The sequence below is a fragment of the Rhinatrema bivittatum genome, chromosome 10 (genome assembly GCF_901001135.1).
Source record: "Rhinatrema bivittatum chromosome 10, aRhiBiv1.1, whole genome shotgun sequence".
Taxonomy (NCBI): Eukaryota; Metazoa; Chordata; class Amphibia; order Gymnophiona; family Rhinatrematidae; genus Rhinatrema; species Rhinatrema bivittatum.
The window spans coordinates 64562350-64589573 of record NC_042624.1 but is presented as its reverse complement, the minus strand read 5'-3'; the positions used below and the strand labels follow the sequence as shown (position 1 = coordinate 64589573).

The 27224-nt window shown below is 47.5% G+C and overlaps 1 protein-coding gene across 2 annotated transcripts in view; it reads right to left on the bottom strand.

Annotated features, from left to right (window-relative positions):
- DHX9 (DExH-box helicase 9) overlaps window positions 1-27224 on the bottom strand; it is a 164097-nt gene that overhangs the window by 98547 nt on the left and 38326 nt on the right. Inside the window, exons 6-9 of one of the 2 annotated variants that reach the window (XM_029617881.1) lie at window positions 21649-21797; window positions 6816-6862; window positions 763-899; window positions 2-91 (exon numbers count right to left, since the gene is read on the bottom strand). In XM_029617881.1, coding sequence (XP_029473741.1) covers window positions 2-91; window positions 763-899; window positions 6816-6862; window positions 21649-21797 — 423 coding nt within the window. Of the gene's footprint in view, window position 1; window positions 92-762; window positions 900-6815; window positions 6863-8069; window positions 8170-21648; window positions 21798-27224 lie in introns of those variants that run through there. The other variant, XM_029617882.1, reaches the window with a different exon arrangement.

The following is a 27224-nucleotide window of genomic DNA, read 5'->3' as shown; positions in this document are numbered from 1 at the left end:
CCGGTACTGCAACTTCAATACCCAGCTCTTCCACAATATTCTGAAGCTGCTTTTCTATATCTGGAGACAGATTCACCTCAAAAGGTTCAACCTAACAAACAATAAGCAAGAATAGAATGAACAAAGTGCTCCAACCTGTAGTATAAGAACACAAAAACATGTCCAAAGGATATGCACACATCCAGGGTACAGTAGCATTCTACGCTGCCAGTTCAGAGTCAGCACTTCTAGTGATCAGGATTTCATGCCCCCACTGCTAAATCCACAAAGATCCTTCCCCCAAAGCTAAACAGAATATAGTCAGCACCTCACAAACTCAAATCCACATAGACCTTGCTTTAGGCAAAGGATTCAAAGGCAGGAATTGTCTAAATCTGTCAAACAGAGGATACCTATTAGCAAGATGGCTTCAAATGTATTTAAGTAGTACATAGCATTACCAGAATATAGAAGCTGCTAGGCACAATCCAGTTCCCACATGGGACAAAAATCAGATATTTTATTCTACCAGTAGTTAGCATTTACCCAGCTTTCAGAAAATATTAAACTCTACTTCTTACAGATGTTTGCTACAAGATGTCCGGTTAGTATGTCAATTTCTTTTGTTTTCTCACAGCAGACCAGAAATGATTCTGTTTCTCACAAGCTCTGTATTTTTCACACTAAGAAGTGCTGCAGAAGTTGTTTTAATTCCAGTAATTGGCAGAATTCTGCATTGCAGAAACCCTTTGTCACATCATGACAAGTGCAACAAGAACTCACCGCCTCGCCTTCTTTCTTCTTAGTCTGCCCAGAGAAGGCCTCAATCACCTCCAAATGGTATAGCTGCCTAACCAAGGACAGAGCACAGGACTGGGCTGCAAGCTTCTTGTTCGACCCATGCTCACGACCAAAAATCTCTGCAACAGATCAGGATAGGGCTAAGACGACTTGCTCAATGCAGACCAACAATTTTATAAAGAGATGCTGGCAAAAGCTGCAAATTAAATGATACAGGAATAGTGCCAATTCCAATAGCAGAATTACTGAGGAAAGAATAATTGGTTCTTACCTGCTAATTTTCATTCCTGGAATACCACAGATCAGTTCAGCCAAACGAGTTTTGCATCCCTACCAGCAGATGGAGGCAGAGAATAGAAACTTTCAGGCACTGCTAAACCGTGAGTGCCACCTGCACTTCCTCAGTATTGACCTGTACCCAAGCCAAGATGTCTACTTCGCAAACCACCAAGGATTTCTTCCACTGGAATGAGCTGAGGATTAACGTTAGAACCCCCAACAAATCTGAACCCTCAACCTAGGGTAATGAAAAACTTTCAACCCAAAACTATGTACAATCTTATTCAAGTTCTGCACCAGTTGGCACTCTGCCCAGGAGGCTGCCTTCACACTAGTAGAATGCGCTCACATCCCCTCTGGAACACAGCAACCCTTACAGATACAGGCCAAAATAATAATTTCCTTCAACCATCATACAATCCTGCTCTTAGTAGCTTTGCAACCCCCTCTTTGCTCCACTGAATAAAACAGATGATCTGACCTCCGAAAATCATTTGTAACTGAGATACTGCAACAGAACCCGAATGTCGAAAAGGTGAAGCTCCTTCACATGATGTGAATCCAATGTCAGGCGCGGAAAGGCCAGCAATTCCACCATCTGGCTGAGATGAAAAGCAGATATGACCTTGGGCATAAAGGAAGGAACAGTTACTCGTCAGATCGAACAGCGACACTCCATCTCTAACTTCAACCGAATGAGCCAATCGTCCAGGTACACATGTACCAGGATCCCTTTCCCTTCTGAGGGCTGCCGCCCCACCACCATCACCTTTGTAAAAAGTTCTTGGTGTGGTTGTCAACCCGATGGGAAGCGCTCAAAATTGAAAATGCTCTCCCAGCACCGTGAAACGCAGAAACATTTGATGGTCTGATTGGATAGGAATGTGCAGGTACGCTACTATTGTATCCCAGGATGCAAGAAACTCTCCCTTGTGCACTATTCTCCATCCGCAGCGTCTCCATAAGAAAGCACGGCACTCGCAGCACTGCATTAACCTTCTGCAGATCCAGAATGGGCCGAAAGCAACCCTCCTTGGGAACCACGAAGTAAACCAAATATTTTCCTCATCCTCCTAGGGGAACTGGGACGATGACTTCCAGGCACTGCAGCCTTTGTAACCTATCCCATACTGCCACCTGCTTGACATGAGAAACACAATGTGACAACACATAAGCCTCTTTAATGGGGCATGAAAATTTTAAGGCGCAGCCGTCCTTTATCTCTTCCAGAACCCACTGATCATAAGTGATTTTGGGTGTGTGTCTATCTCTCTCTCTCTCTATATACCGTATTTTCCGGCGTATAAGATGATTGGGCGTATAAGACGACCCCCCCTTTTTTATACATATTTTTAAGAAAAAAAATAATTTTACACTCAAACAGGAGCAACCCTATCTATGAAAAGGCAACACTACAAATACCGTATATCAGGCCCTAAAAACCAATACACCTCTTATTAGGAAAACAGAACTAGCAAGCAGCTATAGATCCCCACACATAAATAATTGTAAAACTATACTAATAAGCAGAATAAATGTTTCAAAACAGCTATGAACAGAATAACATCCAACAATTAAAAACTCATAAAAACTATTAAACATCCTCCAAACACCAATAAAATATTTCAAAAAAGCAGACACAACACATAATATTAAATAATTAAAATGGCAGTCAATCAAGAAAAATAAACTTAAAAAGCCACCTTTCCTTACCCCCTCCAGCAGCTCTCCTATTCCTCTTCCTCAGGGCCCATGTCTCTCACACACACACACACCATACCAGTCATGCCCCCATGACCAGTTTCTGTCTCTCACACACCAATCATTTCCCAAACAGTCTTTGACACACACACCAGACACCTTCCTGAACAGTTTCTCTCATGCCATACACACACACAGGCTTCCCACTCCCGTGTTCTGCTTACCGTACATATACGGGCTTCTCACTCTCATAATCACTTTCTCTGTCTCACACACACACACACCAGTCTCTCTCTCATTTCCATGCTCACTCTCCACGTGCACAGGCTTCTCATTCCCTGAATCACATTCTCTCTCTCACATTCACACACACCAGTCTCTTTCTCTCACACACACAGTCACCTTATCAACCAGTCTCTCTCTCATGCACGCGCACACACACACACACACAGCCAGCCCTCCCGCTCCCATGCTCTCTCACATAATCAGGCTTCTTACTCCCATGCTTTCTCACATACCCAGATTTCTCACTTCCATGCTTTTTCTCTCTCTCACACTCACATACACATCAGTCATCTCTCTGAGCAGTCACTTTCATTGTCTCTCACATATACACACACATGAGCTCGCTGACCAGTTTCTCTCAATCACACACATGCTCTCAATCAAATGCATTCTCTCACTTACACACAGGCTGGCTGTCTCTCTCACTCTCTCTCTTTCCCCCCCCCCCCCCCCCGAGCACAAATAGTAGCTGCAGCAGCTTTCTCCTCCAGCCCCCGCAGGCCAAGAAAGAAGAAACCCATCGGCCGCGGGAGGCTCATGCTGCTGTCTCCTTTCCCGATTACCAGCTCCTTCGACTGCTCGGGGCCGTTCCTGCTGTCGCCGCTGCAATTTTTTCACGCGGCACGGCTCTTTCTTCCCGCGCATCACTTCCTGTTCCGGTTCAAAGGGGGGGGGGGGCGGGAAGAAGAAAAGGGCAGCTGCGGATGCCACAGCTTTTTTTTTTTTTTTTGCACCGCTGCCGTTCCCGCTGGGCTTGAACATGCTGATAGCCCAGCGGCAACGGCAGTGCGGTGCGCGGGAAGAAGAAAGCTGTGCCGAATGAAAAAATAGCAGCATCGGCCCCGAGCAGTCGAAGGAGCTGGTAATCGGGAAAGGAGACAGCAGCATGAGCCTCCCGCGGCCGATGGGTTTCTTCTTTCTTGGCCTGCGGGGGCTGGAGGAGGAAGCTGCTGCAGCTACTATTTGTGATCGGGGGGGGGGGGGGGGGGGGGGTGAAAGAGAGAGAGTGAGAGAGACAGCCAGCCTGTGTGTAAGTGAGAGAATGCATTTGATTGAGAGCATGTGTGTGTGATTGAGAGAAACTGGTAAGAGAGCAGGTGTGCCCTATAAGACGATACCCGGCGTATAAGACGACCCCCGACTTTTGAGAAGATTTTCTTGGGTTAAAAAGTCGTCTTATACGCCGGAAAATACGGTATATATATCTCTATCTCTCTCTCTATCTATCTCTCTCTCTATATATATATATATATATATCACACACATATATAAAAAGGAGGTTTACCTCCCCCCCCCCCCGACAGCTTCTTGTGAGGAGTGGACCAGCCCGCTTTCATTGGGCAGTCTTAGCTCCTCCGGTACCCTGCCTGGAGCTATCTCTAGCAGGTCTACGAGCCCCCCCGAAAGGACTGCTGCCTTCCTGAACCTCGTTTCTGCGTCGATCCAGAAGAACTCCTATTGGAGGGAAACCTCAATGCCTAAAAAATGAGAACATAGCAGAAAGGTCTTCTTGCTGGCCTCATCTTCAGGCAACTTATTCTCTTTTGATTCTCCAAAATGCTTCATTAGCTTCTCCAGATCTTCTCCAAACACCAGCTTTCCTTTGAAGGGGAGATTACAAAGCGGTGCTTTCGACCACATATCCGCCGCCCAATTACGCAACCACAAGTCTCCGGGCAGCTACCACGGACACCATATTCCTGGCCGATGTCCGAACCATATTGTATAAAGCATCTGCCAAATAGGCCACCCCCGGCTCCAACCAAGCCTCCTGTTGGAATCAGCAGAGGCCCCTGTCTTCTCCCGCACCCAGCATAAACAAACTCTCTGCATTAGGCTAGCACAGACTACAGCTCGAAGGCTCAAAGCCGAGAACTCAAACAGTCTCTCCAACAGGATCTCTAGCTTCCAATCCTGGACATCCTTTAGCACCGCCAACCCTGTCATGGGAATGGTCGTCATCTTGGTTACCGCAGATGCCACATCATCTACCTTTGGAAGCTTCCAAACCTCCAAAGTCTCCTCCAGTAAGGGATACAACCTGGCCATAGCCCTGGTCACTTTCAGACCTGCCTCAGGGAAATCCCACTCCCAGTCAATTAGCTTCTTCACTTTCTTCGGCAAAGGTAAAGCCTTTGGCGGTCCACGCAGCCCGTTCAAACCGCATGCATACACTGCTAGAATCCTCCTGCATGACCTTGATCTCCAGTTCTTCCATTACCCGGGGAATGAGAGGACATAACTCCTCCTTTACAGAACAATCTCTCTGGATTGATCCCAGTACGTACAGGAAACTCCTCCTTTACAGAACAATCTCACCACCCTAGGGTTGTCCCCTTTCGTGGTAGGAATATCCTCCAATCAGGGTCCCCACCTGCTGGAGTGATTGCAGGATCAGCACTGGGTCATCTCGTGGGTCCTCCTGGGGAGCTTCCCCTTCCGAGTCTTCCTCTACCCCTACGGGTGCCCCAGGCCCAGTAGCCGAAGAATGGCCCCCCTCCCCAACCTGGGCTGTGCTTCTGCTCTAGGCTTCTTAGCCGAGCGCTGGGACTCCTGGGTGGCTGACCACTTACTTGCTGCTTCCCACTTAGTGAAATAGGCCTCATGGAGCAGCAAAACAAAATCCACGGAAAAGTTATTAGACCCACTGGCTTCCTTCTCTCCTGGCTCCCTTGCACCTTCTCTGTCCTCTACAGGCCCTGGCTGCACTGGAGGTGAGGGAGGGGAGTCTCTGAACTCCCTAGCAATGGCAGACCTCCTGCCACGTGGAGGCAACATGGTTGCTATCTCCTACGACCTCCCCCCCAGGGCCTCCTGAACAGGGCCTGAATGTGTGCAGGGCATACCTGTTGAGCCTTCTGTCGAGGCCCCTTCCCCTCTGGAGGCACAGCCGGTGCATGAGGCCCCATTGAGGTGTGATCGCCTCATAACACAGTCCCAACAAACTTTCCCATGCTCCACGGGAGGTGTCATGATTCTGCTGCGGCTCGTGGCAAAAATAACATTAAGAGCATTGAAAACGCTGCGACACTGCTGCCAGCGTGATCCTGACCCCAGGTGCTGCAGCTGATCTGTGTGCATCCCTTCTCACCTCCGAGGAAGCTTACTGCCTGACACAGTCAACCAAAGTCCTGAAAAAAAAAAATTATTTTTTTTTGAGTGGCAGCCACCAAGCAGCCCAAAGAGAAAGAGGAGGATATACTTTCCTGCTCCTGGCTGATCCAGTGGGTGGGAAGGTTAGAAGGCCTCAGGGAGAGTGAGGGAACCAGGACCCCTAGCTTTCCCTCCCCCTGGAAATTGAGGGTCAAGCTTGGCTAGGGATTACCAACACCCCCACTCACCCTGCTCAACCCGAGGGATGGCCCAAGAAGGAACTTAACACCTCAGGGAACACCACTATTTACTTATCTCCTTCTTTCCTTTCTCTCTTTTTTAAACTAAATGTCAGACTGCAGCTGGAGACAGAAGAATACTGGCAGACACTAGGTGGCACCTCAGGGGTATAGGACAGAGTCCGCAAAGTCTTGTTCTGTCTCCATCTGCTGGTGGGGAGGCAAGACCCAGCTGTCCTGGACTGATCCGGGTATGTACAGGGAACCACTTGTCTGGACTGATCTGGGGTATGAACAGGAACAGAATATTCTCCATTCCTACAGTATGGATATTTCATCACAGAAGGCTCAACAGACATACAAGACAGACATTGTATCAATCGCCAAATTCTAATCCATGTGCCAAAGAGAGGGAACTAACGCAAGAGGAACACTTACTTCTGCCAAGCTGTTTGACGTAGATTGACATTTCTGCGATAAAGCTCCTGTAGAAATAGATAAAAGTAGGATTAAGTCCTTTCTTGCAGCTTCTATACTGCAGCTCTTCTATGAGCAATGAATAAGGTTATCCAGTCCCTTAAAGCCATAACTTTTCAAGGAGGGGGCTCATAACATTTGGCTTCAAATGTTCTAGTTTATCAAGGTAGCAGTCCAGAATAACTTCTGAATTCCATCCTCAAAACATATGATTCAAAGTTCATATTTTTACTTTTTCAACAATTTCTCAATGCCATATTAGCTTTGCTCTTGGTCTTTGCAGGCTCAATCCCTCTAAGAGCTAAGCCTCCAAAACCAGCCAATTGCCTAGGAGGCTGTTTTAGGGCAATAAAAAGATGTTTTTACAATTAGGGTGGCTGCTTTGTTTTTTTTAAGTAACACTGTTATCCCCAAATCAGAGTTTATTCTGCATTCATATCTTTTCAGAGGTCTAAAGGATCAAGAAAGTAATTATTACTTTAAAGAAGGCTTCAAGGCAGATTTAGGGGCACAGTTGTCAAGTGCTTGAAAACAGTAAAATCACCCTTTGGAGTTACTCCAAAATGTTAGCAGAAAGAAGGGATTCTTTGTTGGGGCAGGGGAGATGGGAAAGTATGGTTATGTTCTAATTTTTATGAGCCCTAGCCTTTAAACAAAAAAAAAACAAAAAAACAAAAAAACTTAATACAGAATTGCACGAAAATTAGTGCTTTTAAGTTATTGATGTTCTTCTTAGGCTGATAATGCAGGTGGATAGCTGACAGAGCTGCTTGGACAGCTGGAGCCAGGGTTCTACACAGCACCAACTTCTACTTGGAATTCTCCTTTGTAGCAATCTGTTTAGCAGAAGAGGAGACAAGAGCAACAGAGGCAGACACAAGAAACAGAGGAGAGAATGCATAACACTGGGGGGTATGGTAGCTTCAAAATGCGTCTATGCCCATGCTCTCGAGGCATCCCTTGCAATTGAAAATAGCTCTACATCACACTGAAAATCAATTGCTTACTGGAAATAGATCAACATTTCACCGGTTACTTCGAATGGGCTCCCAATGAAAGCCACAATTACAGCTGGTTTTCAATAGGTAAACTAGTCTGCACATAAGCTTTAACTAGCTCTTCCATTGCTGCAAGTTTAAGGGGAGTGGGTTTGTTGCAATCTTTAGCTGCAAATAAAAACAAAAATTTGACAGCAGACATCTACACATCACTGACCTTCAGGCCTAGAGTCCGCCCCTTCATTACTGCCAGGATCAAGACAGTATGCTTCTCAGCCAAGCTTAATAGTCATCATTCAATACCTTTTCTCCTCCACCTGAAGGGGGGAACAGTGACACCAGGAATCAGTGAGTTCAACACAGCTTCCCATGGGATTGCTTAGTACAGCCTAAGCAGTATCACATGTGTGAATGAAGGCAGATTCCTGGTGTCACCAATCATCCCTTTTCAGCAATGCCTTCTGGCAGTCATATGCTATTCACACCTTATTGTGCAAACAGGGCTCCCTGAAAAAGACCTTCCCCACCCCAGGATATATTTTGATGTTACTGTGAAGAACCAGGGAACCTGTGCTTGAACTTATTTAATACTATCATCCCTTTACATTTATGTACAAATTCCCCATCACAAATACATCCTACAACAATTTCCCATCTTAATTCTGGATAATTCAAATCACTGCACAGGATGGTGGCAAGGATCTTCTGTTCCCCCGAAATAATTTTATTTTTAAAAAACAGTTCAGTCGTTTCTAATCCAACCCCCTCCAAAAGAAAAAACTGACTTGTAGGACAAGTCTCAGATCTCTTCCCCAGAGCAGTCTTCACACAGTCAGTATGTGCAAGAAGTCCTGCGCCCCACAGTGTAAGCACTGCGAGTCTTCCTGGGAGTAGTATATGCCAGTCCCTGGAACACTCTCTGGAACAGCAACAAGCAGGCTGAGAAACATACTGTCACTAACTACTGTCCCATATCATTAACTTCTCACAAAGAGAAACTGTTCAATGTATCAAACCAAGATGTTTCCCAGGGTCACTACTGGAGAGAATATGCATGTTAAGATCAAGCATTACAATCTCTTATGCTAACTGATTTATTATTTTAGTCCCTTTCAATTTCATCACTTTCTCCAGAGAAAACACTAAAGTACTACTTTTTTTTTAATTTATTTATTTATTTTATTTTTTTAAAGGGACCGCATGTCCACCCTCAAATCAGGGCAAGACTTCAGGATTTGCACCACCTCCATCTGCTGGAGACAGAGAAAGACTGAAGGGATGCAGAAGGCACACCAGGTTAAGAGGGCATCCTTTGAAATTTCCTCTTTCTCCATCTGCTGGAAGGGAGGCATAACCCATAGTCTGGACTGATCCAGGTACGTACAGGGAATGAACTTTTAATTGACCCTCAACTGTGTATCCAGTACTGTGCAGTACTGAAACATCTTATTTACCAGCAAATACCTGGAAACCTAGAGAAACAGGCATTTAGGTTAAATGTAAAATCAACGTCTTACAGCCACAGCCCAGTGGCTCAGCAGCAAGTGCTGTACGGAGAATCAGAGTTTAATTCTAGAGTCCAATGTTTGCTTCCCAGGCCAGTTAGGGCTGGGGATCTTGTAGGGACCACTGCTCAAAAGTGACACCTCCTGACTAGAAGTAAGGTGCATGTGCACCAGGTTCAAGAGGGAAACTGTAGTCTGGGGCTTTTGGCAAAGGGCTGTCACCACAACAGTTAGGCTAAAGATCGTAAAAATAGGGAAAATAACCCAGGTACTTGTGAATGAATTATCATGGAACTGTTTTCCAACAAAGACTGGTTCAGATTGAACTAGAAGCACAAAGGAGGAGAAATTGTATATATTTGTGTCACAGATGTACATAAAGAGGTCACCCCTTTGGGAGCAACTGGAGGATCGGAGTTATTTGACATTTAATTATGGTTTAAGGGTGAATACGTAGATAGCATGTAGATTCTGGTATTAATTTGATTTTCAAGTGATGTACTTCTTGAGAAATTGGATTTGTAACTACCTATCCCTAATGAAAGCAGGGTAAGGCTAAGTTGTGTGTCTAGATTATTGATATATTTAATTAATTGGTGTATTTGATTGTATTTATTATTTTGATATTTATTGTATTACTAATTACTGTCGGGCCGATACAATACAGTGCGTTTTTCAACGCGCTAGCTTTACCCCTTATACAGCAAGGGGTAATAGCTCGTTGAAAACGCGCGTCCAACCCCCCCTCCCCCGAAACTAATAGCGCCCGCAACATGCAAATGCATGTTGATGGCCCTATTAGTTATTCCCGCACGATACAGAAAGTAAAATGTTCAGCCAAGCCGCACATTTTACTTTCAGAAATTAACGCCTGCCCAAAGGCTGGCATTAATTTCTGCAGGCACCGGGAAAATGTATAGAAAAGCAGAAAAAACTGCTTTTCTGTACACCCTCCGACTTATTATCATAATGATATTTAGTCAGAGGCCCTAAAATTAAAAAAAAAACATTTAGATTTGCTGGCAGCCCGGAAGATGGACGCTCAATTATGCCGGCGTCTGTTTTCCGAACCTGTAGCTGTCAGCGGGTCCGAGAACAGTCGCCGGCAAAACTGAGCACCAGCTGTCAAACCCGCTGACAGCCGCCGCTCCTGTCAAAAAGGAGGCACTAGGGACGCGCTAGTGTCCCTAGCGCCTCCTTTTACCACGGGCCCTCATTAGCATATTCTTCCCCCCTGAATCGCACACACAGGAGAGTGGCCTGTACGCTCGCCCGCTCTCCCATGACTTTTACTGAATTGACCTGTGTATTTGTAAACTGCTCTGGGGTGCTCTTTTGTCCAAGAAAAGTGGTTTGTAAGCGTAAATTAACATAACTATTTCCTAACAGCTCTACAGCAACATGATAGGTTATACTATAACAGGATATTAAAATTATTTTCTCTTATTAAACAGAGGAAGAATGTTCTAGGGTTTCTTCAGCTGCTCTGTTATGTACGGAACTTTTTTTCCCATGAAATATTCATTATGCATTGTTATGGTTCAAAGTGTAAGAGTTGAGAAGAACAGACAAGATGTATCTATGCCTCTGTTCTATTCAGAAACTACACAAAACCTAGGCTTCAATTTCCTTCCTCCAACAGTTCAGGCATTAATTATCCTCTATATCTACCTTTGTTTTCAGATCCTAGAATCTCAGATATCCTTTATAAATGTTTCTCAGACATTAGGAGGAGGAAGTTCTTCCCAACCAGAAGACTCTGCATCTCCCTTCCTCTTCACCTTACCCCAATGAACTCTCCCTTAAAAGGTTCTTATACCTTGCTGCATGGAGGGGGTTATATGGCAGTTCATCAAAAAGGGAACATCAGAAAACACTCTTCAAGCCTTAGAACAAGTTTATACTCAAGCAGGTCCTATATTTAGGAGATGCTTGACTGTACATCTTCTCCACTTGGATGCAAGGCTACTGCTTGTTTCTTCCACACCATGGTATAACCTGCACCTCACCACACTCCTGAAATCCATGTCATCTAGAGCAGCAGCAGGACTTTGTATTGACAAATTACTACTTACCTGATAATTTCCTTTTCTTTAGTATAGACAGATGGATCCAGAACAAGTGGGTTATGCATCTCTACCAGCAGATGGAGACAGAGAAAAGCTGACATCACAGTATATATACACCCGCCCTGCAGTAGTATCAGCCCACCAGTATTCTCTGCAAAAGTCAACTGTGGACAGAACAACAAAATGATTAATAACAGATAACCATTCCAGCACTTAGCCAACAGGAAACACTGAGCTCAGACAAAGACTATATTAACACTAGGCTAGGGACTGGATTAACACTTACCAGTAACCCTGGAAACACGCAATGGTCAATAGCACAACCCGCTGGCAGCCAAGGGTGGGAAAGTGGATTCACCTGTCTATACTAAAGAAAAGGAAATTATCAGGCAAGTAGAAATTTCTCATTTCTTAGCGTTTAGACAGGTGGATCCAGAACAAGTGGGATGTACCAAAGCTAATCTTGAACAGGGTGGAAGGCTGCCTTAGTCCAGTCAAAACTGCACGTGCAAAGGCTGCGTCCTCCTGGGCCTGCAAAAGATGTGTAAGGAGCATCATGCTGCAGCTCAGCAAATGTTGACAGGAGACAACAATCTAACTTCCGCCCATGGCGCTACCTGATCCCTAATGGAATGAGTCCTAATCTGACTAGGCAACGGCTGCACAGCATTCACATACGGGCCGTGACTACTCTCCGTAATCCAGTGAGCTATTGTAGTCCGGGAAGTCAGCTCACCCTTACTTCCACCATGGAGGACAAACAGGCATTGCATCTTCCTGAGAGATTTATAAACCTTCAGATACCTCACAATGTGTCTCTTAACATCCAAAGATCGCAACAGGCTATATTCCTCCACATCTCTCCCCCTATTCAGAGATGACAGAGAAATGGACTAATTCAAGTGAAAATCTGAAACCACTTTTGGCAAAAAAGAAGGAACAGTACTCAGCTGAATCGCCCCTGGAGTAACACGAAGGAACTGCTCCTGGCAAGACAAAGCCTGCAGCTCAGATACTCTATGCGCAGAACAAATTGCCACAAGAGATACCATTTTCAAGGTCAATAACAGCAAGGAAAGGTTATGCATCAGTCAAAGTAGGGCCCACTAAAAAAAATCCAAAACCAGATTAAGATGCCACAAGGGCACTGGTAACTGCAAGGGAGGATGAAGATGTTTCACTCTTTTCAAGAAATGAGCCACATCTGGATGAGCCAACAACGGTCCACCATTCACCTGGCAAGAGCCGCTATCTGTACCTTCAAGGAATTAAGAGCCAACCCTTTAATTCAATCCATCCTGCAAAAATTCCAAAATGAGCGGGATTTTAACCAAATGATGAAGAACCTCTCAATCTTCACACCAAGCGTCAAACACTCGCCAAACCCACACAAAGGCTAAGGAAGTGGAGAACTTTCTCGCTTGCAGCAAGGTGGCAATCACCACAGTAGAATATCCACACTTCAGCAAGTGAGCCCTCTCAAGGGCCATACAAAATAGAGTCAGATCTTCATGAAGAACAGGCCCCTGCCATAGCAGATCCCTGTAAGCTGGAAGAGGGAAAATCTACTAGGAGCCTTCTCAGATCTGCATACCTTGGCCAATCTAGTGTCACCAAAAGCACCATTCCCCCTGAGACCCTCATTCTTCCGGATCACTCTGCCCAACATAGATCATAGGGGGGGAGGGGGGGGGGGAGGCATACAGCAGCTCGCCCTCCAGCCACTCCTGCATGAGGGCATCGATTCTCAAAGAATTTGGATCTCTCCTGCAACTGAATAAACAAGGAACCGCCAATGGAAACATAGCCCTCAGACTGAGAAGCCTTGACAATGTATACTCCACTACCTGCCTCTTCTGTGGAGAGTGGCAGGGAGACACCATGAACACATCCCGAGGAACACTGTGAGACTCCAGCACATATCCATCTCGTATCACCTCCCAGACCCACAGACCTGACATGATTTCGACCCACCTCTGATATCTCCTGTTTTCGAGCGTGGGTCAGCACACCTTCATTGGGAGGCTTGGGGGGTTCCACTACCTAAGCCTGCACCCCATCTAGGCTGGCTGGGACAAAAGGGCCGACAACTACCGGAAAGTCGAGTCTTCTGAAAGCCTGATCCTCTATAGGGTCGAAAACGCATGGATCCCCTAGCACGACTTCTCATGCTAAAGGAGTGAGCATTTCTTATCTTCCGATAACCAAGGAATCGTGGACTTGCCCCACTTATTGGCCATTTTCACAAACTCACTCCCAAACAGGAGCAAACCTTTAAAGGGCAACATTGTAAGGTTAGACTTGGAGGACACACCGGCTAACCAATTTCTCAGCCATAACTGACGCCTAGCCGCTATTACCAAAGCCAGCCCTCTGGCTGAGGTGCGGACCTAATCGCAGCCTGCATCTCCCAAAAAGTTGGCTGCTGGCTCCATCACTGTCCTGGAATTCATGCCAGATTCATTGACCACCTGAGAGAGAAGTAAACAGGAGGGAGTCACCAGGGAACAAGAAGAAGCTATCTGCAAAGTCATTGCCACTGCTTTAAAATGTTTGCTTAAGGATGGCCTCAATCCTCCCTCTATGGGGATAGTCTTCCACTTGATGAAAGCACACACAAGCGCATCCACTTTCAGAAAACATAATTGCACTCTCGCAGCTGGATCCAGGGGGTATAGTCCTAAGACTCGTCTCCATTTGAAATTAGCTTCGGGTTGCCCCACTCAAGATCAATCAATTCTTGAATGGCCTCCATAAAAGGGAAAAAAAAAAAAAAAAAAAGAGGCTTTTCGCAAAGAAATCAAAATAGATCTTTCTTTGGCTCAGACACTGATTCAGCCCCAGGAACTCCCAGGACCTTTAATGTCTGAGAAATCAGATCCTGTAATTCATCTCTATGAAAGAACCACAACACAGTCCTATACAGTTCCAATTCTGGAAGAATTTCCCAATCCTCCAAGGAGTAAGGATCGGCTTCATCATCCATGCCATTCAGGTCCCTATAGGGAACACTGGCTGCCGATCTAGGTGTATTTTGCTATTCAACTGCAGCATCAGGCGTGCGGGAGGTCACCACCTGCCACTCTGACCTGGAGAGTTTAGTCAGGGCCAAGGACTGTGCCTGAAGAAAGGAATGTAATCATTGAAAAAATTCCACTCAAAAAAAATGCAGAAGGATCCACGCCAAAACCTGAAGGCACCTGTCCTGTGCCCACTGAAGTACCTTCCCCTGCTAACGAACCAGTTAGGGGAGTTCCAAGGTCAGGTGCCCCTTCTGACACATCTTTACCCAGGCCTGCATCAGGCTGGGAAGAACCAAGCTTAGTAAAATCAGACAAAGGCAATTTTCCCTGAGCCTCCAAGCAGCACTGGAACACCAGGCCAAGATGCCCGAATAGGACAAGCAACACAGAGAGTAAGGCGCTTCGGAAGCATATAACCATGTGCCTCGACAAGTGCTCAAAAAATGAGCGTCCTGACTGCTGCTCAGACTGTGCATATAGGTAAGCTCATGCCTCAGACACCTCTACCAACTGGATGCTCAAGCAGGCATCTAACCTAGCATCAAAAAACTGGGCACATAACTGGACGCATTTCACAGAAACCAACAGTCCTGAAGAGGGCAGCCTAATGCACATGAAACCGTGCAAAAAAGCTCCCGCAGCCTACAACACAGCACACAACGATAAGCCTAAGAGTGAGGCCTAACCCAAAAAAGCTGCTCAACCCACCAGGCTGCCCACATCCCCTAAACTTCCTCAAAGGCAGGAATGAAAGGAAAATTAGTTCTTACCTAATAATTTTCATTCCTGTAGTACCACGGATCAGTCCAGACCATAGGTTGAGCCTCCTGCCCAGCAGATGGAGACAGACAAACTATAAGAGTATCCTAAAACAGGACAGAGCCTACCCTGCAGCCCTTCAGTGTAACCATTGTCAAAGCAGAATAAAGATAACCAGTAAAAGATCAAGCAAGTAACAAAAGAATCTAAACAGGTAATGAGATAACTCTCAGAACAGAAGCAATTGCAAATATTGAATGGACTCTGTATAAGATCGCTCTTGTATATCCCTCGTCATCATGATAGAAGCTTCCGGTGCCTTTAAAGATAATCGTAGAGAAATTCCAGTGCCACGGACAGATCCAGAGTACCTGTAGGGACAAAAAGAAACAACTTTGAGCGACAGAGGACAGATGGGAGGGTGTCTGGACTGATGCGTGGTACTACAGGAACGAAAATTATCAGGTAAGAACTAATTTTCCTTTCCCTGTACGTACCTGGATCAGTCCAGACCATGGGACGTACCAAAGGTTCCCTAGACAGGGTGGGACCGAGATAGTCCCGCTCGAAGCACCTGCCTGCCAAAGGAACCAAACACTGGAGCCTGTACATCAAAGCGATAGTGCCGAGCAAAAGTATGCAGGGACTTCCATGTAGTGGCAAATTTCCTGCAGAGACCCCAAACGACTCTCCGCCCAAGAGGTAGCCCGAGAACGCAAGGAATGAGCCTTCAAGCCCTCTGGAACTGCGCGGCCTTGAGAAATATAGACAGATGAGATCGCTTCCTTCAATCAGCGGGCGATCGTAGCTTTAGAAGCTTGCTTGCCCCTGTTTGGGCCACTCCAAAGAACAAAAAGATGATCCGAGACTCTGAAATCATTGGTGATCTGAAGATACTGCATCAAGATGCATTTTACATCAAGGCGGCGAAGGTCACCCCCAACCGAACTGGCGATATCCTCAAGAGGAAAAAGCAGGGAGCTCCACCGTCTGATTGACATGAAAGGAAGAGACAACTTTCAGGAGGAAAGACTGTACAGTCTTGAGGGATACTCCCGAATCAGAAAAACGCAGGAAGGGTTCCCTACAGGACAGCGCTTGGATCTCCAACACCCTTCTGGCAAAGCAGATAGAGACTAGAAAAACAATCTTAAGTTTGAGATCCTTAATGGTAGACTGTAGGAGGGGTTCAAAGGGAGCCTGACAGAGGGCCCGAAGAACCAAATTAAGACTCCACGAAGGACAAATGGAACAGAGAGGCAGATTCAAATGCTTGGCGCCCTTGAGGAAACAGACATCTGGATGCGATGCAACCGCGAACCATCAATATTGCCCAAGAGAGAGCTGAGAGCGGACACCTGCACCCAGAGCGAACCAAAGGATAGGCCCCTCTAACGAAAGGAAAGAATCAGGGAAACCAGAGCCGCATGCTCATACACACCCGACTCCGCACAGACAGTTTCAAAAACCTTCCATACCCGGACATAGGCGAGTGAAGTAGAGGTCTTGCGAGCGCGCAGGAGAGTGGAGATAACCTCCTCCTTATATCCCTTCTGCCTTAGTCTCCGCCATTCAAAAGTCAGGCCGCTAGACAAAAGCGATACGCCTGGTCGAAAAATACGGGACCTTGACAGAGCAGACTTGGAAGATGGCCGAGGCGAAGAGGGCCATCCGTCACCAGGTTGACCAGATCTGCGAACCACGGTCTGCGGGGCCACTTGGGAGCTACGAGAAGGACTGGACCGTGTGGAGGTCTATTCTTCAGAGAACCTTTCCCAATAGGGGCCAAGGCGGGAACACATACAGAAGGACATCATGGGACTAAGGAAGGACTAGTGCATCTACCCCTTCTGATCAGTGCTCCCTCCAGCGGCTGAAGAATCTGGGAGCTTTGGCATTGCCCAGGGTCGCCATCGGTCCAGGTGAGGAAAGCCCCATCTGTGGATGATCAGCTCCATCACTCCGGACAACTTCCACTCGCCCGGATCGAGGCGCTGGCGACTCAAGAAATCGGCCTGGACATTCTCCTTGCCCGCTATGTGAGAAGATGCTAGGCGTTCCAGGTGGCGCTCCACCCAGGTGAAGAACTTGTTGGCTTCCAGATGACTCCTGGCGCCCCCCCCCCCCGTCGATTGATGTAGGCCACCGTGGTGACGTTGTCCAAGAGCATGCACACTGCCTTGTGGTGGATCAACGGGACTTGGGAGAGCCAGACGGACCGCTCGGGCCTCCAGGTGATTGATATGCCAGCTAGACTGGACCGGGGACCAATAGCCTTGGGTAGCTTGAGACTGACAGATCGCTCCCCACCCGGAGAGGCTGGCATCCGTCATGACAACGACCCACTGTGGCGTCAGTAGGGAGGTTCCTTTCAAAAGGTGCGTTAACAATAGCCACCACTGTATGTCGATGATGGTAGAGTCGGAGAGCGGGAGGGCCGTCCGAAACTGCTCCAACACCGGCTTCCAACGGGATAGCAACGCTTTCTGCAATGGATGCATATGCGCAAACACCCAGGGGACCAGGTCAATAGTGGAAGCCATAGTCCCCAGAACCTGAAGGTAGTCCCATGCCGTAGGGAGTGGCATGGAAAGAAGATTTTGGACTTGGTCCATTAACTGGAACGCCCGAGCGTCCAGCAGGAAGACCTTGCCAACCCGGGTGTCTAAGCGAGCCCTAGAAATTCCAGGACCTGGGAGGGCTGTAGACTGCTCTTGGGAAAATTGACTATCCACCTCAGGGAGGTGAGAAGAGCAAGGACTCCGTCGACTGCCAGCTGGCAAAGGTCCTCCGACCTGGCCCACACGAGCCAATCGTCCAGGTAGGGATGGACTAGCATTCCTTCTCACCAGAGGGCAGCCGCCACCGCCACCATGACTTTGGTGAAAGTGCGCAGTGCTGTGGCCAGCCCATAGGGCAGGGCCCTGAACTGAAAATGCTGGCCCAAGATGTGGAATAGAAGAAACTTCTGATGCTCACGTCGAATTGGGATGTTGAAGTAAGCCTCCATCAGGTCGAGAGAGGCCAGAAACTCCCCAGGGTGAACGGCCGCGATTACCGCCCTCAGTTTCCATCCGAAAATGGGGTACCCTGAGGGCCCGGTTGACTGAGGTTCAAGATGGGATGGAAGGACCCATCCTTTTTCGGCACCACGAAGTAGATGGAATACTGGACGGCGCCCTGTTCTTCTGCTGGGACTGGGACTATAGCCCCCAGCCCCTGAAGCTGGGCGAGAGTCTGGCACATGGCAGGCCGCTTCTGAAGACCACAAGGGGAGACAATGTGCAGATCCAGAAGGTCTCGAGAAAACTCTAAAAGCATAACCTTTGCTTATAATCTCGAGGACCCACCATTCAGATGTGATTTTGGCCCATTCCTCAAAGAACAGTGATAGACAACCACCTAAGTCTGGAATGGAAGAATGGGCCGGCCGGATCTCATTGAGAAGGCTTGGCTGTGGGATGCTGGGAGGCCCCAACTCGGAAGGCCCCGAAAGGACTGAGGCCAGGACTGAGATCTGGAGGAGAAACCTCTAGAAGAAGCACCTCGCGCCCGAGCAGAATACCTCCGCTGACCCCGGAAGCGGGAATGAGTAGGGAAAAAGGCTCTCGACTGCTTAGGGCGGTCCTCAGGCAACTTATGAACCTTGTTCTCACCCAAGGAGTTAATAAGTTGCTTGAAGTTTTCACCGAAAAGCAACTTGCCCTTAAAGGGAAGTGTGCCCAACCGTGTCTTGGAAGACGAGTCCGCTGACCAATTGCGCAGCCAGAGAAGGCGTCTGGCCGACACCGCAGAAACCATTGCCTTTGCCTGGACGCGGAGTAGGTCGTAAAGAGAATCTGCTCCATATGCTATCACACCCTCCAACCGTTCAGCCTGCTCCGCCTCTGCAGACAGGAGGTCCTGGGTGCTGAGCAATTGCTGAACCCACCGAATGCTTGCCTGCTGCATGAGACTGCTGCAGATCCTCGCTCGAACTCCCAAGCCCAGAAACTCAAAGATCCGCTTGAGACAGAATTTGAGCTTGCGGTCCTGAACATCCTTCAAGGCTGTGGCTCCCACCACTGGAATAGTGGTGTGCTTAGTGACTACCGACACAGAAGAATCCACCTTGGGAATTTAACATTTCCAGACAATCCTCAGGGAGAGGATAGAGCTTGTCCATAGCTCTCCCCACTCGGAGCCCTGCCTCTGGAGCCTCCCATTCCCGGAGGAGCAGTAATTTATGCATGGGATGGGATGGAAAAGAGCGAGCAGGAGCCCTGAAGTCTGCCAGGACCAGGTCCATGTTGGCTGCCATCGCAGCCATGAGGGAGTCCACTGGAGGACTCTCAATACCCAGTTCCTGAAGAATAAACAGAATGAGAGGCTCCAGTTCCTCCTTCTGAAAAAGGAGGAGCACCCGGGGGTCATGCCCCTCAAGAGGAGGCGGCGTCCCAGCCAGGTGGGCATCCGGATCCTGGTCCGGAGCCGCAGGCTGGGCCAGAGGATCCAGAGGGGTAGGGACACCCGGTACCACCCGCACCCTGATGGCGGGTGGTACCGGGTGCGCATCCGGCACCACGGGAGCGACGGAGAAGGCAACCGTGGAATTTTGGCTGGAGAGGGACCTGGAGGGGGATCCTCCTCCTCTTGCAAACTGGCCAGATAAGACTTGTGCATTAACAGCACAAATTCAGAGGTAAAACGTGGCTTGGAATTGCCGGGGGGGAGGAGGGTCAGGAATCTCATCCTGAGAAACCACAGGGATCAAAACGGGAGGAAGAACAAAAAAAAAAAAAAAATCTGACTCCTCTCTCTCAGGCAGCTCTAAATCGGGAGCTGCCGAGACACCAGATGTCCGCCGTTCCCACGGTTTGCCGACCCGGGAACAGCCTGGCCATGTGGTGGGGGGGATCGACTCCGGGCTGTCGGCTTGGTCACTGCCGGGGAGGGACCTTCCTCACCCGGTAGACACCTCAAGCACAGTCCCTCACAGGAGAAACGCGACGAGGGCTCTCCACAGGCAAGGCAGTATAGTGAACGCGGCATGATCAAATAGAGAGCCGCGAGCAGGAACAGGAACAGAAACAGCTGAGCTGAGGTGCCTGGGGTGGAGCAGAGGCAGTGGAGTGAACCCTGCACGCTCCTCAGCTAAAAAATAACTTGCTGCCGAGTAAGGCAAAAGACCAGGAGGATTAAGTCTTTGCCTTTGTTATGTACATTTTCGCTTTTATTTTGTTAATCAGATCTAGCAAGGGAATGGAGCTTCCTTGCAGGCACCACCGGGGAAAAGGTCCCAGGAGAAAGGCAGCCAAATAGGGAGAGTGACTGGACCACCAGTATCGCCCCACACAAGGAACACCGGGAAGAGGGCCTAGGCTGCAAAAACACAAGGGGCAAGCCCCCCCCCCCCCCCACTGGAAAAAAACCCAGTCAATTCAAAGATTTCCTTTTTTTTTTTTTTTTTTTAATATATTAGATGAAATACTTGCTTGATCTTTAGGAAAAGAGACAAAGGAACCCCGCAGGGCAAGGGCTAAAGAGCAAAACCAGGGAACCACAGGGTGAGCTGCCTGACATCTGCTGGAGACAGACAAATACTGAAGGGCTGCAGGGTAGGCTCTGTCCTGTTATAGGATACCCATACAGTTTTAGTCTGTCTCCATCTGCTGGGGAGAAGGCTCAACCCATGGTCTGGACTGATCCGGGTACGTACAGGGAACGCCAGATTGGTGCGCTGAGCACAGAGACCGGAAGAATCCCTACAAAAAAAGCCTCCTCTTTTTTTCTGTGCTTTACCTGAGCACGCGGAGCACGGAGAAATCCATACAAAAAACCCTCCTCTTTTTTTTGGCGCCGAGTACAGTCTGTCTCTGACTGCGGGGGAAGAGAGCATATACCAACCCCGCTGCGCTCTGCTTCCTCCACCCAGCTTGCCTTTCAGCTACCTTTTACAGCTAAGTTCTTGCCGGCTGGAAACCAGCTACTGGACCAAGGCACTCATCTGAGGGAAAATCCAACATATATCACTGCAGGAATTCTCAAATGAGGGAGAGACCATATGGTATTACCACAGGAGAGCGGGGTGAATTAATTGTCTCTTTTCTCCTTCTGAAAACTTTAAGCAATCCCCACATCCACCATCTGCTGGAGACAAGAGAATACTGGCAGGTTGATGTCACTGCAGGGTTATATATACTGTGATGTCAGCTTTGCTTCATCTCCATCTGCTGGTACAGGTGTTCTGGATGCACCTGTCTAAATGCTAAGAAATTAATGGTTATGCTCTTCAGTGAGCATGTTACCATGGAGGAAAACAGATCAAAAGAAAGTCCAGTAAATAATTTCTTCAAAGCCTCTCTTCCAGACATGCTACCAATGTGCGGTGAAACCCTGCCACCCTGATAGGGCCTGGCTAGAAATTCTCAGCATGAAGGGAATAAATAAAATTGGCAAACCTGTTGTGGTCAGGCCCCACTTGAGTATATTTATATTCTCCTTGGGTCTTTTCCTTCTGGAAGAACTGATTCAGACGTGCCTTAGCATTCTCTAGGGTCCAGTTTCCATGGAGACCAGCATTTAAATCCACTTCTTCTGACTCTAGAGTCTAATGTGAAAAAAAAAGTGTTGGTTTATTTTTCATTTAACACACATTATTGGACCTTCAAATTACATTCCAAATATCAATCCGCCTCTGCCCTTGACAAGCGTGATGAGGCTAATACCAAAGACAAATAGGAATGTGCTAGAGATTAAGAGGAATATCAGAATTTACCTTGTTATATACTAAATCAAATGGTCAAACTGCTCTATTTGTTTTATATGCAAAAAAAAGCCAATCACTTACTTCAGGAATTATACAAAAATTCCCTTGCTGATTCAGTAATAGTTGCATAACAAACAAGTAAAATGATGGGAAAAATCACCTCATTCAACACAATTACCCACTGACAGAAAACATTAAATCCAGCTGGTAATGCACTGGAATATTTCCAAGAGATATTTTCCCATCAGACCCACTTTATATCAGATGGAATGGAGAAATTACTTACCATAATTTCATTTTCCTTAGTGTAGACAGATGGACTCAGGACCAGTGGGTATTTTGCTCTTCTGCTAGCAGATGGGAGACGGAGTCAGATTTCAAAGCTGACGTCACTATAGATATACCCCTGCAGTAACCTCAGCTCTTCAGTATTCTCTTCGAAAAGCTATTGTGGATATAACTTTGCTTAAATAACTTGATTAAACCTTGATTGAACTGGTTCAACTGATTTCAAAACTGGAGACCGCCAGTGCACTCAAGCAATTAACGCCAACACTGGACAACTATAGGTGCTTTGAACTAGGGGTAGGCAACGGCTTACCCGTATTTGCTTAGTCTCGAGATTCGCTTTCTGAGGTCCTCCTTCTCTGGGGCAGCTGTGGGCGGGATGCTGAGTCCATCTGTCTACACTAAGGAAAACGAAATTATCAGGTAGGTAATTTCACCATTTCCTAGCATGAGGCCAGATAGACTCAGGACCAGTGGGATGGACAAAGGCTACTCCCGGACAGGGCGGGAGGCTGACCGTGTCCCACTTAGTACTGTCCTTGTGAAGGCTGCGTCTTCTCGGGCTTGAACATCCAGGCGGTAGAACCTGGAGAAGGTGTGTGTTACCGCCCAACAGATCTCGGCGGGTGACAGCAGCTTGGTTTCTGCCCAAGAAACTGCCTGTGCCCTCGTAGAATGAGCCTTAACCTGTAGTGGTAAGAGCTTTCCAGCCTCTATGTAGGCTGCCTTGATTACTTCCTTGATCCACCGGGCTATGGTCGCCCGCGAGGCCGCTTCTCCTTCTTTCTTCCCGCTATGAAGAACAAACAAGTGATCCGTTTTGCGCACCAGTTCCGATCTTTCCAGGTACCGCACTTGGAGTCTGCCGACATTTAAATGGCGAAAAAGGTGCGAGTCCCCGCAAGGAGTTTTTGCACGTCTGCGTACCATAGTCGCCTTGGCCAATCCAGGGCCAATAGTAGAACTAATCCCCTGTGATGCTCTAGCTTGAGGATGATTTTGCTCAGTAGCGACCATGGGGGGGAGGCATACAGTAAGTCTTCCTCTGGCCAAGTCTGGACAAGAGCGTCAATCCCTTGGGAGTGTGGTTCTTGTCTGCAGCTGAAGAACCTGGAGATTTGGGCACTGAGATAGGTGGCCAGTAGATCCATGGCTGGGAGGCCCCAGCGATTTACTATCAGTTGGAGGGCTGTGGTCGACAGCATCCATTCCCCCAGGACCAGGCTCTCTGTGCTGAGAAAGTCTGCTGAGACCTTGTCTTTTCCTGCAATGTGGGAGGCCGAGATCCCTTGTAGGTTTATCTCTGCCCATGCAATGAAAGGATCTATCTCCAGCAACACCTGCTGGCTCCTGGTTCCTCCCTGGTGGTTGATGTAAGCAACCGTTGTAGCGTGGTCCGGCATTACTCGAATCGCTTTGCCTCTGAGTCTGTGGCAGAATCGCAGGCACGCTAGTCTGACTGCTCGAGCTTCCAGGCGGTAAATGTTTCATTTCGCCTCTCCCTTGTTCAATTGTCTCTGGGCCATCAGTTCCTGACAGTGGGCTCCCAGGCTCACATCCGCGGTGAGCAAGGTCCAGTTCGGTGGGGATAGGCTTACTCCTCTGCTTAGGCGGTCTTCCTGTAACCACCACTGGAGCTGAGAACGTACCTCTGCTGGTAGTTGGAGGCAAATTGAGTAGTCCTGGGACAGTGGACTCCAACATGACAGTAAGGAGCGCTGGAGCGGTCGCATATGGGCCCTTGCCCACGGGACGATCTCCAGAGTTGATGCCATGAGGCCGAGGACTTGAAGATAGTCCCATACCTTGGGCCATACAGCTGTCATCAATCGTTGCAATTGATCCAGTTTGAGTCTTCCTCCCTCCTCCAAGGAGAAGGAAGGAAGACTCAAAGTCTCTTCCAGAGACTTTGCCCTGAACAGCCAGTCGTCCAGGTAAGGGTGTACCAAGATCCCTTCCTTCCTCAGAGTTGCCACCATGACCACCATAATTTTGGAGAATGTTCTGGGGGCGGTTGCTAGGCCGAAGGGTAGCGCTCGGAACTGGTAATGGTGACTCAGTATCGCAAAGCGTAGAAAACACTGGTGATCCTGATGGACTGGAATGTTAAGGTAGGCTTCGGAGAGGTCCAGGGAGGTTAGAAACTCTCCTGGTTGTACTGCCATTATGACGGATCGAAGAGTTTCCATACAGAAGTGTAGTATCAGCAGATGCCGGTTGATGTTCTTGAGATCCAAGATGGGCCGGAATGATCCTTCTTTTTTGGGAACGATAAAATAGATGGAATAGTGCCCCATGCTTTGTTGGGGCATGGGACAGGAATTATCGCCTTCAAACTGAGTAGTCTTGTTAGAGGGGTGACACCATAAATTTATCTCTCGGGATGCTGCGGATCTCCAGAGAGTAATTCTCGAATGATGTTTAGTACCCATTTGTCCAATGTTATCTTGACCCATCTTTGGTAGAAGAGGGCAAGTCAACCCCCTATCTCCTCTTCCTGTGGATGGGTCGGCCCATTCTCACTGTGGAGGACGGCTGAAGCCTGCCCCGGGCCTGCTCCTCTCGGTCTGTCTGTTCAGAAAGGGCTGGGACCTTCCGGAGGGATGAGGTGCCTGGAACTGCGAATTCCTGTAGGGTCTGAAGCGCTGCGAGCCTTTGCCCTTGGTTCTTCTGGGGAAGGGATGCAGAGATCTTTTACTCTTATCTTGCAGTAGCTGAGGCACTGGTGATTCGTCCCATTTGCTGGCTAACTTCTCCAATTCGCTTCCAAACAAGAGAGATCCTTTAAAGGGCATTCTTGTGAGATTCGCTTTAGATGTCGCATCCGCAGACCAGTTCCGTAGCCATAGTTGTCTTCTGGCTGCCACTACCGAGGCAACGCACCTGGCTGAGGAACGCGCCAGATCTGAGCTTGCATCCGTCAGGAAGGCTGCTGCAGGTTCCATCATTTCATCGGTATAAGTTCCGGAGTTATTTGCCTCTCTCGAGAGGAGCAAGCAGGAGCGTTCCACCAGTGCGCAGCAGGAAACAATCTGCAGTGTCTGCTGTTGCATCGAAGGCCTGCTTGAGGATGGATTCCAACCATCTATCTTGAGTATCCTTCAATGCAACCCCTCCTTCAGTGGGAATCGTTGTTCTCTTTGAGACGGCACAGACTATAGTGTCCACTTTCGGGAAATGTAGGCGTTCCTTAGTCGCTGGCTCTAGAGGGATTGTAGAAAGTATAATTTTGTTTTATTGATCAGTATAAGTATTCTTGGGAGATGCTGGATGCCCTTTCTCTGACAAACTGACTAGCATCTCCTTGTATACAGGAAGTGATCCTTCTTTTATAGATAATATACAATATTGTACAAGAGTAGAAGATTCTAGAGTGCGTGACTGCCCTAGAGAATAATTTACATTGGTTGTCATGTTAACAGCATGATGTGATTATCCCTAAACTGCCCTGATTACTTCTCCCAGGTGGGGCCCATTTACCATCACGCTCTAGATAGCCCAGTGAGCCTGACTTCAGTGCCGAGAAAAATAGTGGAAACTATTCTCAAGATCAAAATTGTAGAGCATATAGAAAGACATGATTTAATGGGACACAGTCAACATGGATTTACCCAAGGGAAGTCTTGCCTAACAAATCTGCTTCATTATTTTGAAGGGGTTAATAAACATGTGGATAAAGGTGAACCGGTAGATGTAGTATATTTGGATTTTCAGAAGGCGTTTGACAAAGTCCCTCATGAGAGGCTTCTACGAAAACTAAAAAGTCATGGGATAGGAGGTGATGTCCTTTCGTGGATTACAAACTGGTTAAAAGACAGGAAACAGAGAGTAGGATTAAATGGTCAATATTCTCAGTGGAAAAGGGTAAACAGTGGAGTACCTCAGGGATCTGTATTGGGACCGGTGCTTTTCAATATATATATATATAAATGATCTGGAAAGGAATACAACGAGTGAGGTTATCAAATTTGCGGATGATACAAAATTATTCAGAGTAGTTAAATCACAGGCAGACTGTGATACATTACAGGAGGACCTTGCAAGACTGGAAGATTGGGCATCCAAATGGCAGATGAAATTTAATGTGGACAAGTGCAAGGAGTTGCATATAGGGAAACATAACCCTTGCTGTAGTTACACGATGTTAGGTTCCATATTAGGAGCTACCACCCAGGAAAAAGATCTAGACATCATAGTGGATAATACTTTAAAATCGTCGGCTCAGTGTGCTGCAGCAGTCAAAAAAGCAAATAGAATGTTAGGAATTATTAGGAAAGGAATGGTTAATAGAACAGAAAATGTCATAATGCCTCTGTATTGCTCCATGGTGAGACCGCACCTTGAATACTGTGTACAATTCTGGTCGCCGCATCTCAAAAAAGATATAGTTGCGATGGAGAAGGTACAGAGAAGGGCAACCAAAATGATAAGGGGGATGGAACAGCTCCCCTATGAGGAAAGGCTGAAGAGGTTAGGGCTGTTCAGCTTGGAGAAGAGACGGCTGGGGGGGGATATGATAGAGGTCTTTAAGATCATGAGAGGTCTTGAACGAGTAGATGTGACTGTTATTTACACTTTCGAATAATAGAAGGACTAGGGGGCATTCCATGAAGTTAGCAAGTAACACATTTAAGACTAATCGGAGAAAATTCTTTTTCACTCAACGCACAATAAAGCTCTGGAATTTGTTGCCAGAGAAGGTAGTTAGTGCAGCTCGAAATTTCGAACATCTGTGTCAGGTGAATTTCCAGCTCACAGTCCTGCATGTCCTTTAATGCCGCTGACCACGCCACCATAATAGTTGTCTTCTTAGTGACTTCCAAAACCAAAGCATCTACCTTCAGCAACTCCAACAACTGTAGAACTTCCTCTGTTAGAGAACACAACTTCACCATAGCCCTAGCTACCTTAAGCCCCACCTCTGGGAAATCCCATTCCCAGATTACCAGCTTCTTGATCTTCTTCAGGAGTGGGATCTTC